Genomic DNA, 19286 nt, shown 5'->3' with positions numbered 1-19286 from the left:
TCCGACGACGTCATGATGACGTTTTGCCTCATTTTCAAATCCGAGAGCACGCGACAGTACCGAGCCGACTCGGCTCAGTACTGGGATCCCCTAAGTTCGGGTGTGTTCGGTTTCTGAGGAACCAAGCCTGAGCATCTCTAGTTTTGATGTGTGTGCTCCCCAAATGACCTTCCTGAAATCCTATTATCATCATTCTTTCTCTCATATAGGAAGTAAAATGAATACAACAACAGTACATTAAATACAGTAATTACTTCCAAACATTGTAATTAAAGTCTTGCTTTCGTGACATGTTTCAAACTTTGCACCATATGCTGTAGGACAAGTCACAACTAAAGTTGTAACATTCCAATGAGTGACATAACTTCATAAAAACTATTCTCTGCAGATCCTTGCCTCGCAGGCTCTTCCTGTCAATGGGAACACAATGAAGCTAAAGCAATTAATCTCTACAACCCTCTTTCCCAAATGCATTATGTAGTATTCTGGAAAACAATTGAAACACATCTGACAGGGGGGCTGCTATTAATGAGTTCATTAAAAATCTCTGTGTCCATAATTTGAACTGCCAAGTCTATTAACACTTTTATTTTATCAAATCAGTATCAGAAGAACTATAGGACACTAATTTTAACAAATTATCAAATATCTTAATTATGCTTTTCATTTAAACTATGTATATGTGTCTGTAGGTATATATATATACCCTTACTGCTACCTACCCGGCTCCAGCGCTCTGACACCCACTAGTATAAAAGAGGCAAGTGCACTATATCGGTAATTTTAGCCCTGTCAATGTGGTTTTCCACTGGTTCTCCATCTGCTTACTCACTACTGCTGCAAACACTGCCAGCATCAAACACTTGAGATTATTCCTAACGATGTAAATGCAGTAACGGCATCCTTTTACCAAGTGTATTTTTGTTGTCTGCAGACCTTTTATTTTATTTGTTCCAGAGTCTAGAGGCGGCCAAATTTGGCGAACTCACGCCTTTCAGCACCTCAGCTCTTACATCACTTCAATCACGACAGGAGCCTGTTAAAGGGGTCAGAAGTTGTCCACACACACAGAGCCGACAGAGATCATCAACACTTATCTTCCGACTGAATTTACCAACATTTCTGACTGTGATTTAGTCAATTTTGTCAAATCAGCAATGAGCAAAGTGGTCATTTCTGTGTAACCCATGCTGAGATCTCAAGCTAATTGTTCAATATTGATGTTAATATTGTTAAGTATTTTTTTTTTTTTACAAATTAAGCTTGCTACACGTATCTGCATATCTTCTTGGTCAATGTGGTAATTAAATTGTAGCGAGCTGGTCATTAGACGATCTGTCAGGATCTGTCAGGATGACCAGGTTGCAAAGTATTGGGAGCAACATTCATTTCTCAGATCAGTGGTAGTCACTTTTACGAATCTGTAAAAGCCGACACTACTTACCCTGTAAGGATGAAACCGAACACCTCATCGCCGACTCACTGAAAAAACTGACACGCTTATTACTAAACCATGTACCTTGACCAGGTGTTGCCTCCTTAAATTATCACCTGAAGAACTCGGATCACATTCAGCCTCTTCAATGTGACGTCATCAACCGCTGCCAGCTTCTTCAGGTGCCACAATTGAGAAAAGTCTGCGTTTGAACATGTCAGTCTTTTCAGTGAGTCGGCGATGAGGGGTTCGGTTTCATCCTGTCAGGGGAAGTAGTGTCGGCTTTTACAGGTTCGTTATAAAGTACCCAACCCCAAATCTCAGATGCCCAGTGACCTTACACATACCACTGGAGGTCCCTGCTAGACTTTGTCACCCTGAGGGATAAACTCCAATCAGATTTTGATCTTTTTGTGGGGGAATCACACATATCTGATTCCCCACACAATGTGTACCCATTTTGAACATGCTCCAAATTAATCATAACTAATCACAGATTAGTGGCAGCACTTTCGTTCGTAAATAACCCTCATTGCAATTGATAACTCGCTGGTGGCAGGGCCGTCTCTTCCATAGGGCACCATGGGCAGGTGCCCGGGGGCCCGTCAGAGGCAGCTAAAAAAGAAAGTTCCTGCAAAAAAAAAGAAGAAAATACTTACCTTGCTCTCAGCTGGCGATCCGGCTCCCTCCCTGGTCTCCTCCTCCGTGCGGCGCTGGCAGTGCATGTCGGGCGTGACGTCATCACGCCCGCCCGACATCCATTGCGGAGCGCAGCACGGAGGAGGAGACCAGGGAGGGAGCCGGATCGCCAGCTGAGAGCAAGGTATTTTCTTCTTCTTTTTTTCAGGAACTTTTTTCTCTCGCTGCCTCTGACAGGCCCCCTGGCCGGCAGGGCCCATATATATATATAAACATTTTTTTATATTTTTTTATATATATAGGGGCCCCGGTGCACTGCTTTGCCCGGGGGCCCCAAATGTTGTTAAGAGGGCCCTGGCTGGTGGATTCAGAAAACATCGGTCCTTTTGCAAAACATCAGAAATGAAGTATAAGATCAATGCTCTGAAGAATCGCACCAGGGACTCATACACTCTGTTATTAATCAATCTTGCTCTCTGCCCGACATTATAAAAAAGTTGAAGATCTGTCCTTCATTTCCTGTGATCACCATGGGGTATATTTACTAAACTGCGGGTTTGAAAAAGTGGGGATGTTGCCTATAGCAACCAGATTCTAGCTGTTATTTATTTAGCACATTCTACAAAAGGACAGCTAGAATCTGATTGGTTGCTATAGGCAACATCTCCACTTTTCAATCCCTACAATTTAGTAAATATACTCCATGTGTCCTCATCTTTACCATGCATTTATGTCTGTTATCATTAGAGGCAGGATTTAGAGTGCACTTCACAGAGCAGGTTAACATATAAATGGGATGATTTATTTTACATAGACCAATTACTGAAAATATGCCATATACTGAGAATGCATCTTTATACAGAACTGTGAGATCTTTCTGATCACATCACTTGAACTTAAAGAATCCACATTTTTGTTGTGCTGCTCAACTCCCCTTTTTATTATCGTCGGCTAAACAAGATGTGGGGGCCGTTAGTATGTCATGGTGATACATAATGGGAAGCAGTTAGTGCTTTGCTCTCTGCAATTTTATAAATGCAAAGAAAAATTAAGCAGTCGGCTGCTTTTAAATTGCTGATAATGAGCTGTGAGTTGACTTTCTTGCAAGAATAAAAATGATGTGAAGTTTAAGAAACAGGGGCAAGAACAAATATCCATCAGGGGACTTGGCCCTCAAAAGGTTTCATGGAAAAACTACCATGTTATATACCTTCTCAAGTATATATATATATATATATATATATATATATATATATATATATTTATTACATTGTATGTTTTATACTGGTGATCCGTGTGTATTCTCATTATCTTGTATATTAACTACTTTTTCATATTTTTTTTACCATTTATATCATTGTGCACTGGTCCTATTGCGCTGAATATGGTATATTCCCACTTGTTTGTTATTGTCTAGTTGGGAGACTTGTATTCTCCTTTTATAGCTGCTGGACCAATACACCTATACAATTTGCAATTTTTGGGCGCCTACGGTAAAAGGTTTTATTCTCTTCTTTGTACAACCACTTTATGACTGGACACCTCATGGATAAAAAAACTTTTTTTTTTTTAAATACTTTGTTTATCTTCATTTATGTAGTAATTATGATAGCAAAAGGACGCTAGCATGTTTTTAGTGCATGTGTCTCTTTTGTGTGTTATTCAAGTTTTATTACATACAGATACTTTTGTCATGTGACATACGTCTGGAAGATGTATAAGATGTCCCATTGATAGTATAGGATGAGGCCTAGTTCATAACACCTCCGAGGATGTTTAAAAACATCGTACTCACGAAACAAGGAACACCTTCCTAAATGTGTCTTACCCATCCCTTTAATGCCATGTGAATAACCTAATCCCAATCCAGTCCCATAAATCATTTATGCGTGTAGCCCACTCTCAGCAAGGGCAGCCCTGATCCAAACAGCTCCTAGCATCAGACGATGCTACATTTTCCAGACCCTTAGATGTCATTACCTACTGCCAAATCCATGCTCATGGCAAAAACGCTGGGCACAATCGCACATGCATAGGTTCTATACAGCATTTGTGCTGTGGGAGGTTCACTGTTATATAAATGACCCAAAGTAATTTCACCTGCCAAGACTGATCACACATAGTCCAGTCTATCTGACATGACACTAGCCTGCTATTTGCCCTTTAATACCTTACAGTATATTGCAGTAATTAATGGTATGTATCTAAAGGAGAATAAAGAAAAGGAAAGGAGAGGTCCTAAGTCTGTCGCACAAGTTTGAAAAGCAACAACCCCTAATTTCTGTAACCAGGTATATTCCTACTTCTTATCAATAAGGGGGTGCAACCTATACTCAAATAGGAATATGACAACAAGAAAAAAAGAAAAGATTTTTTTATAGGTGCACTGTTGCTCTCTATTATATAAAGAGAAATGAGGAAGGAAACTTAAAACTTAACTTTTATTGGCTGTTGAGATCAGCGAAATTTAAAATTCTATTCTACATAAAACAACTGTGTGCTTTAAAATTCGCTGGATGCTCCGAAAGCCCTGTATGTAATATAATGCAGGGATTATTATATTCTTATGCTGTGATAACCCCTATATGCAAGCAATTAATCTTGGGTTTGTAGATCCATAAATCACGTCTAATATATGGATAATACAGATGACCGCAAGAATGAAAAGTAAATTACCCTAATAGAACCTGTATTCCTACAGGAATAATATTGCTGGTATAAAAGCCAATCGTGTCTTGCTATCTACCTATCTAGCTCCATCTAACTGTGGATCTATTGGAGCAATAAAGCATGAATGAAAACCCCTCTAATCTAACAGGTAGCAGGAGCATCCAGCGAAACACCAACGCGCGTTTCGCTGTGTGTGCTTAGTCGTGGCCACGACTAAGCGACTATATGGATTTCCTTTGTTCTTGATCGTATACCTGAACAAAGTATATTATACACCCATTCGGAGCAAGACTGTGTCAATTATGTTAATGGATTTTGGTTTACACAGAGGGTAGTTGTCATTTGCAGGTTTTATTCAGAACACACCCATTATACCATCTATATGTGTTTTTTCTATGTTTATTTATTAATTTTTTATTTTATACTGGTGATCCGTGTGTATTATAATGATCTTATATATTAATTACTTTTAAGTTTTTTTATACCATTTATATCATTGTGCACTGGTCCTACTGCGCTGTATGTTCCCATTTGTCTAAAGTGTTAGTAGGCTGGACTTTGAAACACCAATTTTACTCTTCCAACGATGGATTTTCCTCTCTGACTCGCACACCTACTCGGAATGCTTTTCCCTGGCCAGTTCCAAAAAAAAAACATAGGTAAGGGAAGAATTAGCTATTGTAATAAACTGCTTAACTGTCTGTACACATGGACTCCATAAACAGGCCCTGAGGAATTGTAACACAAAATCATTCCATCTGAAAGCATTCTTTAGGGAAATATAAAAATCAAAGCCAGGCAAAATAGTTATCTAGGGGACTAAAAGTACAGCAATGGCTTTGACATTTTTGATATAAAGTGTTCCCAAAAACACAACAAAATAATAATAGTAAAAAAGAAGAATAGGCCAGTATTGAAGGTGAGTTGCAGCACAGCTTTTTGTTCTATCCTTTTGAGCTCACATACACAATATAGATATCAACGTGCTTTTAGATTTGATTGAGCATGTTGTTACATGAATGTACTCATCATTGCACAGTACGAAATGCTAAATAATCTCATGGAAAAAGAGAGAACACTACCCAGCGGTGTATTTTTATGAGCAAAAAAATAATCAGCAGCTTAAATCCCTCCAATAATAGAGATTATACATTGTACAGTATTTATTTTCACATTTTTAAAAGTTTGATAGAACATAAGAAAATTTTTAAACTTAAAAATGTGCATTATAAACCTAACAATGTCTTATGTACTTAAATTGTAATATAAGCCAGTCAGTGTTTTGTAAGGGGATTATTTCCCAGAGCAATTATTTAACTTTATTATGCAAGTGATCTTTGACACACTTATAAAAGAGACCACATTAAGGGACTTTGGGGCGTATTTAAGAAGCTCCTAATCTTTTTCGAGAGACAACCGCAATAATAACGATCCCAGAGATGTCTGCTGCAGTCCCACTGTTAATGTATACAAAAGCAGTCCCCATAAGTTTGTATTGTGACTATGTGGTATTGTGGTATTTAGCGTCATTTCCCGACTTCCAGAAAGCAAAGTTTTTGGGAACCTGTGCCCAATGGCATTAGCCAACGAAGCCTATGGGGAGTGCATTGCAGTAGAGGGATCTTCGGATCCCTCACCGCAGCTTACTTCTCTCTCCTCCGGTCACTATGGCAAAGGTGACCGTACAGGAGACAGGTAAACTGGGTGTTCGTCGGGGAGAGCCGTTTATCCCGACTGCTGTTACGGCAGAACACTTTCATAAATGGTCATGATCTTTTGTTCCTTGTATTTAGTACATTTTACAAAATGACAGCTAGAATCTGATTGGTTGCTATAGGCAACATCCCCACTTTTTCAAACCCGCAGCTTAGTAAATCTAGCCCCATGTGTCCAAGGTTTCGCAACAATATACGTTTTTTCTTGAGATAACCTTTTTTGCCACACATTGTCAATCAGGCATTTTTGGCAATGACTTCAGCTATAAATTGCAGCTAACTGTATAAAAAAAAAATCACATTATAGTACAGTAGTAAATTTATTAAACATATGCTATTTTCAGTTGTGTATTATTATTGTTTCTGTTATTCAATTTAGGGTGATTTAATGCAATTAAATGTTATTTATTACAACTTAATGAAATTTCCATTCAAGCCCAAGGGGTAAATGTATCAATATGCGGGTTCTTCAACACCAGTGTGTTCAGCCTCTTCCGCGATTAAATTTCAAGCGGCGCTGCATTGTAAAGGGAAGTTAACCCTTTACAATGCAGCGCTGCTTGAAATTTAATTGCGGAAGAGGCTGAACACGCGGGTGTTGAAGAACCCGTATATTGATACATTTACCCCCAAATAGGGAATGCCCTCAATTCATCCAAGCCACGCCCGGCACTGACTAACATATGCCCATTTAGGGAGTCAAAAATCTGTCCCATATAAATCAGGACTGATTTTGGGTATTAATTAATCCCATGCAATTGGAGGATTGTGCCAGACAACCAGACTACAGTTCCTTTGCACATGTTGCAAGACTTAATTAAAACAATTATTTGTAGATCCTGCAATCTGTATGTTGTGATTAATCATACAGGATCACACCGCTAAAATTGCTCGTGCAGCATAGTTTTTTCCTATTCAGGCATGCTGCATGGTTTCATATGTAACTGGCTCTTCAATGCTGAGGGTTTTGTGACTTCACTAACTAAGATCAGAATACAGTAAACTAGTACATGAAAAACAAAGAAACAACACGTTTGTGAAAACTAGCTTGTTTTTATTATTATTATTATTATTATTATTATTATTATTATTATTGTAGATTTGTAAGACTCCGCAGTGCTCTACAGTAGGGAAAACAGTTCATACATAAAACAGGGACATACAATGTAGACAAAATAAATGCAGACATGAATACAAACGGTGTAGAGGACCCTGCTCATAGAGAGCTTACATTCTAAGTGGAAGAGGGCACAGCTGAAACAAGAGGAGTGAGTGTGGCTCAGAGTGGAAATTGGGATAGTTGTGAGGCTGCATTAGTGTGAATAGTGTTATGGGGAATAAGGTCACCTCTAAAAAAGAGATGGGTTTTCAAAAAGCGTATAAAGATATGAAGGCTGTGGGAAAGTTTAAGCGTGGTAGAGAATTCCGTAAGTGGGGAGCAGCATAGGAGAAGTCCTGTAGGCGGGAGTGAGAGGTGGTCATCAGAGATGAGACAATGCACAGGTCAGAGGTAGATCTAAGAGGGTGGGAAGGAGAGCATTTAGGTGTAACTTTGTGTATCCTAGTAATTACAATGGCATTGGAACTGTGCAAAGTGGGATCTAGTCACAATGGAAGCAGCTATTTTGTGGGGGTGAAAAAATATTTTGCTCAAATGATGTCACTAGTTTCACAAATAAACAGCAATGAATATTGCTTAAAAATGGCTGCCGTCGCGTCGTGTGGGTGATAATTACACGTTAATGATCAGTAACTTCCAATGCTTAGCATAAGTCATATTTGGCAGGGAAGTAAACGAGAGGATATATACTATAGGGGACACTGTTAATTTGACTATAGATTCAACTGTTTAAGAATTCAGTGTACATTTAATTGCAAATAAACTTAGTGAAATCCTTCGACCAATGAATTAATTGATAAGAAACCAGCATTTTTTTTCCCCCCACCAGTTATAAATGTTGGACCACTTCCTAAGCCTGACGGTAAGCAGTTATAAATGTTTGATGATACCAGCTACATATTTGAAAACCATTGCAGTAACATTTGCTAGAACACAAGCTGTAGCAGTGCCAATTAAGGCATTAACCCTTACCGCAGTCAGATGCCCCCTTGTAAAACTGCTGAGGCTGGAAACTATTTTCTCCTGTTTGTCTAAAAGGATAAAAACACCAGATATGCTTATTCCAATTTTTTGCACAGAAAAGGGAGCCATGCTGTAATTTTCATTAGCTGCTATTGTGAAAATAAAACAAATGATAATTTGCCCAAAAAAATCAACTATACAAATTTGTGCAGATGTAGTCAACTCTGCTGCTATTCAGCATATAAATCTAAACGCACAAGGACAAGGTTTTAATTGAATACAGATCAAAATAACCTAAACATACATTTTTAATGACCATTAAATAAATGGTCGATATATATTTATAGTAAATATTTTCCACCCCCCAGTGTCCAACACATGTTTTGGGGGGGTACAGAAGTGTGATAACTGTTGGAAATGTAACATACTCATTCAAGGTCATCTACAAAAATACCTGCACAGCAAAAACTGAAACCAATCAAACGTTTGCTTTCATTTTCTACACTGGTTACCAAAGGTTCGTAAACTTTTCGGAATTATATGCATTATGGAAAAATGTGACCTGACCTTCAACAATGTCTTAATAATAGAAAAACGGGCTCTACTTATTAATGGTCAAAAAGCCCTATCACTTGTAAACAAAGGGGTACCGCTGACTACAGAATTGTCCCTGCTGGCCAAAACATTTGCTGGAGAAATTCAAAGCATTGGGAAACCTATTTAACATGGACCTCGGAGGTACCTATACTCAGGATTGCGATAACAGCCAAAAATAAAACAAAAAATGCTTTATTATTTCAATAAAGATATTCTTCAATTGTCAGTATGGTTAAAAAAAATCTGTATTTTTATCTCTCAAACCACAGGCTTCATTCCCTTCTTAAAAGAGGAAGGACCCCTCAATCCCTGACCCCCTAGGACCATAAGGCCTCTCAAAGGGCAAAGGTCTTCAGAACCCCATACACCGCATGACTAGAGGAGATTCCTTTCTCTTGGAATCCACCAAGGCTTCACCTAGGACTAAATCTTCTGCCCCCTCAAAAGGGGGGACCTCAGAGGTGTCAAAGTGGGGGCCACTAGGGCCATACCACCTCCCCTAGATCTTCAGGAGTAAAGTCCATAAGGGGTACAATAAAATATTAAAGTATAATAAAATAAGTGAAAGTGACATAGAGTGACAATAACATATAAATATAAAAGTTACCATGATACGTACGGCCCCAGCCTTTCAGTCGGATTTGTAAAAATCTTCCTGACCAGCCAGAAGTCCAGGGCAAAGATGTGAGTGCAACAAAAAAGTGAGACCTGTGCTTTGCTGCCTACTCTTGCATTATGGGGTCACCATCAGCAGTGATTTTTCATGCACCCCCAGATCGCTACTCCGGAGGCACATATGTCCCTCGCTTTCTGGCTGCTGGTCACCACCTATCTAGCATGTCCTTTATGAGAGGGGCCCCTTAACCATCCTAGGACAGTACTACAATTGATTTTAGCCAAAAGGGCAAGAAGCGATTAATTTTTTTTAGTAGTGGAACTGAAAGACCAAGGGCTAGATTTACTAAACTGCGGGTTTGCAAAAAGTGGAGATGTTGCCTATAGCAACCAATCAGATTCTAGCTGTCATTTTGTAGAAAGTACTAAATAAATGAAAGCTAGCATCTGATTGGTTGCTATAGGCAACATCCCCACTTTTTCAAACCCGCAGCTTAGTAAATCTAGCCCCAAGTCTGGTGATATTTTATTGAAAAATTGCAGTGATAAATGATTTCTTAATACTGTGATAAGTGATAATAGGAAATCAGTCTTATTGTAGCAGATTGATAAATAGGCCAGAAAGTCTGAATCTAATAAAGCAAATTGCACATATTTTGCACTTCATATGCCGATGGCATTGATCAATATTAATAGTCTTTGTTGGAAACATATGTGAACCTTTACAATCAGTTTCTGATGACACCTCCTCTAGAAGAAACTACTTCAACCAACCAATTCCTCTGTTTGTTGACCTATTGGCTTGCAGGTCTTATCCTCCAGCCATTTGTGTATTACTTGTGTGCTTAGGGCCATGAAGATATTAAGGGCTAGATTTACTAAGCTGCGGGTTTGAAAAAGTGGGGATGTTGCCTATAGCAACCAATCAGATTCTAGCTTTCATTTATTTAGTACCTTCTACAAAATGACAGCTAGAATCTGATTGGTTGCTATAGGCAACATCCCCACTTTTTCAAACCCGCAGCTTAGTAAATCTAGGCCCAAGTGTGATTTAATAAGTTCCTGTGAGCCACCCCAAGATAATACTGTGAATTAAATCACAAACACCTATCTGCAGTTTTATATGATTAGTAAGTAGCTTGCATATGACAGGTACCTACCCCAAAGATTAATGGTATACTGTCACTCAACTTCTAACATTCAATATCATTGGGCGAAGCAACACAGCTAGGCAGTTCTAATGAATATGACTACAATGACTACATCTAAAGACACTAATGGTGTCCTGTCTGATCCAGTAGTTCGGTCCTTGTGCCGAATTGATGTATTTTTAGATGTGGCCACCAAGGTTTGAATATGTATATGGTCAAATCTGAAGTTAACCTGGCCACCTAGCATATGTTTCAAGTAGCCAGTTCAACTGGTGTATCACTAGCTAAGTCCTTGCTGAAAGTAAGAGAATGCATTCAGACTTTTAATTAATTTCACCCATTCAAAATGTTATAGATCATTTTTATTTTCTGAACATTGCAAAATAAAAACAAAATACAAGTAGTGTTACTGTTCCTTTAAGGATTACCATAGAACAGGTAATGAATTTGCATGTCAAATATTTTCTAAACACTTATTTATTTACCAACCTGTTTTCCTGAGATTTGTATACATCAAGATTTAATTTAAAAGAGTGAGTAGGAAAATAAGATAGGCAATTGCATGTTCTATAAAAACTAATTGAAATGTATTTGGATTGCTCTTAAATAAATTAGGTGGATCACATCATTGCAACATTAACTAGCCAGGTAAACAGTAGAATGTTAAGCATTAGTTAAGAATGATATAAGCAAATGCCATCCTACTCTACAGTGGATATGTCAGAAAAATAATACTGTAGATTAGACCGAGCAGGAAGTGTAATGGTGTTATTGAGGGAGAGGAAGACATAGCAGTGGATTTAGGGTCTTATGATTATATAATAATTTACACACAAACACACACACATATTCTCTTGCTCACTACTTAACCCTTTCATCGTGTAAAATGTAATGACTTTATTTCCATAAGCCATAGGCAATACATATGCTTCGTGTGATAACATAGACATATGTGTATAAGCGATGGCTTGAAAATTTAGGGTCTGCAGCTTTAAAATAAGCCCCCACCTCCCTCCCCAGCTCTGTCGTGCACTGCAAACCCTCTGAGAAGTGGTTAAGTGAATCCAGCTTTTATGCATTTGAACCTATGCAGCCTCGGAAGAAAGCACCTGCTTTTCCCACGGTCTGTCCTAATGCATTCAAACAGAGAGCTTGTCTAGTCAACTAACCCCCTCTAGTGCCGAGCACTGCATGTGACCTGCAGATAACAGCCAGGGAAGCTCCTCTGCACCTCTCTGTGCCCAGCTATCATTCTCCTCCAGTGGAGACATACACCAGAACAGCTGGATTCTCTCAACAGTCTGCATCCTCTTCTCTACATCCACAGATTCCACTTATACCGCTTCACGCGTCTCTTCTGCTACTGCTGTATTCCAATGTCTGCCTTGGAAGCCGCCTTGCGCAGGACAGATTGACTTTAAAAGGGATCTCTTCTTACCTTATGCTTTTCACTGACAGACCACCGTTGAAAGCAATAAGGTTTAATGTCATATGTAGATAAGCAATCACTTGTCAACTTGATTATATCTTGGGGAGAGCTGCAAGTTTTAATTTGGAGAGGCGCGCTCCATGCATGGAATATAGGATGTCCTGTCGGCAACCTTGAGGACTGATTCCCCGGAGTGTGGCGAGATAGATGGAATTTCCCTGCCACTGATTTTGCTAGAGGATTTGGGAGGAAGGAGATCTGCTTCTGATGGGAGAGGGGGATGGGGGCTTTGTCATCTGAAGGGAGGGTCCTGCGAGGAGCCTTCAAACTTCCCACCTGCAGCCCAAAGCAGAGGCACAGCCAGGGAGCACGACTTAGTGCACTTCAAATGACTGATCACTGGGGGTTCAGTACACACACACATCAACTAATCCTCATCTCATACATCATGCACAGCTTGCATATGCTCAGCCAATACCTCACATCGTTTGTGCACTCAGTAATGCTTGTATAGCAGATACTCACAGCACAAATTGCACATCAAACAGCCAGGGTGCAGACTAGACTTTCGAGTCAATGCTCTGCTACACTTACATTGGTCCTATCAGCGGTGGAGTTACTTCAGGACATAGCACATAATGCGTTTCAAGCACTGTCTGTACTGGGATTAACACTTGTCACACAGTACAAACCATCATTGCGTGCGTCCAGCATTGAGTGCGCACGTCAGACCTCAGTGCATTCACTCTAGTCACACTGTACAGGGCTTCAAGGGTCGATGTACTAACTACAAATCGGCATCGGGCTATTTATTCCAAACACGATGAAGCCTATATTACTTCACTGTATATCCGACGGGTTCACACCGAGGTACCAGACAGAGCGCAGTACAGTGCTAGCTTGTGCGTCTAGCTGAGCCACTGGCTGGTGCGTCTATATATAAACAGTAAGCATCATCTCTACGGGATAACTAAACGGGGCACCATGTTCCAATATCGGGCTGCACTTGATAAACTGTCTGATTGCGCCTTTACTTGTCATTCTACTGGATGCCACCATCTATTGACGAAACCATAAAAGGACTAACATCAGGAAACAGTGTTACCTATCAATCCAGGGCGCATGTCTATGGACTGCGTGTTATCTGGAGGCCAAGTGCAACTCGCAAATTCAGTGTGTGAGTTCTGACCAATCACCTCGACTTGCAGTCACCTCAATAAAATATTGCACATTTGCAGATTCTGGATATTACAGGTATGTGATTTTAAGCAGCCGGGTACACATCAAGAATAACAGAAGTCAGTGTTACCCACAGAAGGTAGGATAAACTGTTTCAACTGTAGACGTCTCTGGCACCCGCTAAGGAAAATTGGAGTACATTGCACATTTGCACAAGGCCAACTTGCGAAATAATAGCAAATTGACCTAACCTTTTTTTCCAAGCTCTTGCGGGGTGTGGTCAACTGCCACTCCTCCGAGGAACCGGCGACCAGTTTTGTGTTGGATTGTTAACTCAGTAATAACATTACAAAGAAAGGAGGAAGAGCTGGAGCTGTCTTCAGAGGGAGCCAGATAGACATGGGGTCCTGTGATAGGAGGGCTCTGCTGATGAGGGCTTCTCTCTTCTTGCCCTTGCTCACCAAGTTCTTGGTGGGCTCCAGTCACTTCACAGATAACCAAGGTAAGGAGATAAGTTTTAACGAGTCTACTGTGAATGAGGGACTGGGTGGTTTTTACATTACAATTATCTTTTGAGTAATCTGTATGTGTTCTTACTAGTTGTTATAATAAATTCTATGTATTTACTATTCTACTTAAATCAATAATTAAATATCTGGTTTTGAATATGAGGTAAAAGAATGCACATTGTATATCCAAGTGTTGCTATTAGAACATTGACTACAGACCAGCATCTCTGGTAGTATAGATTAGATTATATTATACAGCCAGAATTAAATGTACTTTCTTGGTAGCCCTGAAGATTTTGAGCCTAAATATCCATGGATTTCACACTATACCTAGATACTGTTGTGTACTACAGACTATAATCTCTGGTAGGATAGATTGGATCTGACAGACAAAATAAGAATCTTTCTTCTTACTACCCAGGAAGTTTTTGAATCTGAATATCCATGATTTCACATTATACCATGATACTGTGCTTCTCCCTATAATGTATTGCTGTTGATATCAATTTTGATATTGTTGATTGATATTATTTTATTTGTGCAAAAAGTTACCAAACTTAAAAGTACTGTAGAGAAAAGTAGATTTTCCCTGTAGTAGAAGGTGCTCTTAGCAATTAGCAAGTCATGCAGTGTAATTCACTATTAAGAAATGTTCAATGTAATTGCATAGTGTAATATAATATTATATATATATATATATATATATATATATATATATATATATATATATATATATATATATAAATATATATATATATATATATATATATATATATATATATATATTATGCTCACCATAATTTAGGATTTGTTAAATTCAAACTTAAAAAAAAACCTTATCTTCCTACTTATCAAATTCATATAATGTCTTGTTTTGAGCAACTAATAGTTCTCCATTACACTAATAGGATTTCTGTTTTCCAATGCTTAGAAAAAGCTGAACTTATTGTCCCTTGTTACCTATACCTGTTTAATTATGCAGCTGCTTCTGGTGAGATGGAGCCTTATACAATGAATATCATTGACTTTATAAATCCATATGCTACGGCCTCGAGGTTACGGCATTACAAAACTCATAAAGTAAATAGACTGTTCATACAGATTACCATTTTACTCTTACAGCTTCATATCACCGTGTAGCAGGCTTGCTTTATCTACTTGCATTTAATACAGCAAACAATACTACAACAGTCTGCACAATAGCCATGCTATATAAACAAACTTAACATTTTCCAGCTTTCCAACCCACATAAGCAGATAACAGTAATACCTAATTTTCCTGGCCGTTCCATGATTGAAATGAAAGTATTTTATTACTTTTTTAAACAATGTTTTATTATGTAATTGCTATGTGTCATTAGTCAATTGTGTGTGGGTTTGACAAGTATGTCTATAAGGTATTATACTCAATAGACATCTACTTACTTGTGAATTATATTTTACTTCCAAAGTAAGCAAATTAACACCTATCTGTCTATCTATCTATCTATCTATCTAGCTATCTATCTACTATATAGATACTGTACATTAAAATAATAACCATTTTGTAGTTATTTTATCTAATCTAGTGGTATTTTAACATTTTGTTAGGTTTCAGTGCAAAGGTATCTCTATCCGTGTGTGTATACTTATAAACACTGTACACGTACTTGTCCTGGTATTACAAATATATACAACCTAGTATGAGCCACGGCATATAACGTATATATAACGTCATATAACGTATACCATAATAATGATGGGTGCTCGCTCCCATATGTATGCCTAACTTGCTACAAATTGCATCGCCTGGTTATTTTCCTAACATTCCAGACTTACAGACTAAGTCTAAAGGATAGATAAAAGAAAACATTTTAAAGACTTCCAATAATGCATGTTTTCGTAGAACTAGTAAAGTGTGTGTATTTATATTACTGTTAGTAAAATACTTGAAAAAAAGTTTGATGGATTTGTCATAGTCCAATGTTATCATCACACCGCCTGTGTACCCAAGTGTCTACTGATAAGCTAAGATTACTTATAGAGAAGAATTCCAGGTCTAGGCCTGTTCACATGTATATAGTAGACAGTTCTTATTTCCACATGACTATATAATCATTTGTCATATCTGCTACTCATTAAAAATGACTATAAAAAGTCCAAAAATCAAAATATTACCCCATAGAATGTATTGATGAAGATACATTAATAATAGGAACACCAATATACTAAATATTTATGATGTTACAGATTAACAACATCAATCTACTGAGGGTATATTTTGGCATTAGGGTTATTGACCTTTAATTGTTCTGCTGGTTTACATTAAAAATTACACTTTCCGGCTCTCTTCACTGCTTACTATTTCCACTTAGGGTATGAAATGTAGTGTTTTTTTTCCAAGTACCATTAACAATGGATTACATGCACCATAATTTGAAAACATCACTGGAAAATGGTCTACAGATGCACACAGTAAGACATCCATCGTAAATCAATTTGACAAAACATTATAAGCAGTAAAAAGGTACATTTGCTGTAAAATTATGTGTCGTGCCTACAAAGTTGTATTTCTTGATTAAATCAATGTTTTGTCATTTCTATAAAAAGTTAAATAGATCTCTTCCATGAACCAAAGTAACTTTCTATGTCATTTTTATGCTTTCCTTTGTATATTTTTGTACAGTTTTATGAAAGCAGCTATAGTATATGATGGTTATTTATTGGCACGGGCTAAAAGGGAGGAAATGACAAACACCCGTAGCAACCAATCCCATATCTGATTCTTTTGACTCACTTGCACTCTATAGATCAAAGCTAATAGCTGAATAGTTACTATGATTTACTGTGCATTTGTACCGTTTTACTCTGTTAGTAAATAGCTTCTCTCTAGTTTACAAAATGAATATCAGAAGTGAATATGAACAACTGTGGCCACTGTCCTGTGTTTTCTAATATAATTTAAGTGTGATTTGAATCAGGTCAAGAGCCTCCCATATACCAAACTAGTAAAATTATAATGATATTGGTACAACTGCAAATAACACATAAGCTATGCATTTAAGCCATAATGTACAAATGGAATATATATGCAAAAGTCTTATTTCTAAGTGAACTTTCCTTATGGGTCTTTAATTTGCAAGCTCTGAAAGTAAAAATATAGTGCCTATGGAACATTGTGCCTAGGAGCTGCTTAATGTATTATTTCCAAGAAGTTAACCAAGTTCTATAATTGACATAATTAATTTAAAAAAATCTAAGAAAAAAAATAACAATTTAACTCAAACATGAATATGCCAATGGTGCTGTCATCTATGATAAAACTTGAATCTTTATTAATTCCTACTGAATTTATTATGTCATTCACCGTATAGACTTATACTGTGGTCTCCATTTTGTCTTTTAGAGAAAATAAAAATAATATAATAGCTAACTAAGCACAGTAACTTAATTTAAACAAAATTATAATATTTGTTTTTGTTAGCATTTTAACTTTAGTTTATGACCATATTATTAAAAATATTATAGTTGACAGCTTTAAGACACATTATACACAGCAGTGACATTTTGTTTTTTGTTTATTGCCTATTGTTTTTATATTCAGTTTTATTTTTCCTCTTTTTAATTTTTTTTTTTGCCTGTACAGCAAAATGAAATTGGCATTTTAGCACAGGTGTTGTGTTGTTAAAAAAAAAGTGATATATTATTATATCTTCCAAAGGCTATAAAGTATTAAAATATGTATTTCATTGTATCTCAATGCAAAGAAATAATTAAGGATAATGTATGTCTAGGTGAGCACTTAGTGACAGATGTGCTGTATACAAATGTGCCCTTAGAAATTTGATTTAATATCATGCTTGAAATGGATATTTTGAAAACAAAAGCAAAATCAATAGAAAAAAATAAGCTTTATTAAATGTTGACATTTAGAACCATATATCTTGAATGTCAGAATGTCAAAAAGTTACTTTTCAATGACTATGAGCTTATATTGTCAAAATTAATACTTTAATATTATTAAAATTTTTAAAGGTTACAGATAAATGTTTAGAACTCGCTGATTTTCGAAGGGAGAGGAATCTCCCTTACCCCCACCCATCCCTAAATATGCCATATATCTGTTTCAGTTAAGGGACAGTTAAACAATGAAGCATTCAATTTGTTAAATAGACTTATTTTCTACAAATAGTACAGTATGTAACAATGTCAATAATACAGAAATGTATATATATAATGCTTGCAATATTAATTATATATTACTAACTAGGGGAGAACCCTAGTCAATATAAATATTTAAATACAAGCCCTTCCCACTTACTTATTGGTGAACTGTTCCTATGTCTTACATTGGTCATCATCATCATCATCACCATTTATTTATATAGCGCCACTGATTCCGCAGCGCTGTACAGAGAACTCACTCACATCAGTCCCTGCCCCATTGGAGCTTACAGTCTAATTTCCCTAACATACACACACAGACACAGACAGACAGAGAGAGACAGACTAGGGTCAATTTTGATAGCAGCCAATTAACCTACTAGTGTGTTTTTGGAGTGTGGGAGGAAACCGGAGCACCCAGAGGAAACCCACGCAAACACGGGGAGAACATATAAACTCTATGTTTTTATGTGTCAATCTGGTGCATTGGGGTGTTAATTTCTAACATATTTTATCACTAGTCTCTGTAGGTTACTCACATTCAAAGGGCTACCTGTCTCATCATGCCTCGTTTCAGTGTCTAGAGTTCCCTGCTCAGGGAAATACTTCAAGCAAATATCTTGTAAGCTAAGGGAATAAACATTGTCACAGGCTCCTGTTCTTCTGAAAACAATGAGAAAATGTCTGAGCTCAAGTGCTAGAGAGTGCTAGAAGCTATTATCACACCAGAGGACTTCAGTAAAATGGAGGAACTGAGCGGCAAAGGAAAAATGAGCAGGACATAAGTTAATAAACAGACATAGGGCCTTTAAAAAATAATAATATTTGGGTGCAGTTCTCTTTTAATGTTTGAGAAAAATAGAAATATACGTTTTAAAAAATATATTTCTATGAAGACATGCTAACTGAATTGAGTGTCAGTTAAACTAACTACATTAACTAAGTCAGTTATACTAAGTAATATTGTAAAACAACTACTGGTAACTGAAAGCACATTTGTAGAACTCCCGCACAGTTGACCTCTCATACTTAAATAATGCCACCTAAAAGGCCTGTAAACCATGAATTATGATATCTCTAGTGAGGGACTGTTATAAAAATGTCTTTTGTGCGATTTTTCA

At 37.4% G+C, this 19286-nt stretch overlaps 1 protein-coding gene across 1 annotated transcript in view; it reads left to right on the top strand.

Annotated features, from left to right (window-relative positions):
* Positions 1 to 11979: 11979 nt before the first annotated feature.
* The window catches only part of LOC142139435 (ephrin type-A receptor 6), a 630331-nt gene continuing 623024 nt past the window's right edge, over positions 11980 to 19286 (top strand). The window contains exon 1 of the mRNA XM_075197036.1: positions 11980 to 14015. Coding sequence (XP_075053137.1) covers positions 13913 to 14015 — 103 coding nt within the window. The 5' untranslated portion in view covers positions 11980 to 13912. The remainder of the gene's footprint in view (positions 14016 to 19286) is intronic.

Source organism: Mixophyes fleayi, chromosome 2 (assembly GCF_038048845.1).
Source record: "Mixophyes fleayi isolate aMixFle1 chromosome 2, aMixFle1.hap1, whole genome shotgun sequence".
In the NCBI taxonomy this organism is placed as follows: Eukaryota; Metazoa; Chordata; class Amphibia; order Anura; family Limnodynastidae; genus Mixophyes; species Mixophyes fleayi.
This window is presented reverse-complemented; position numbering and strand designations above follow the sequence as displayed.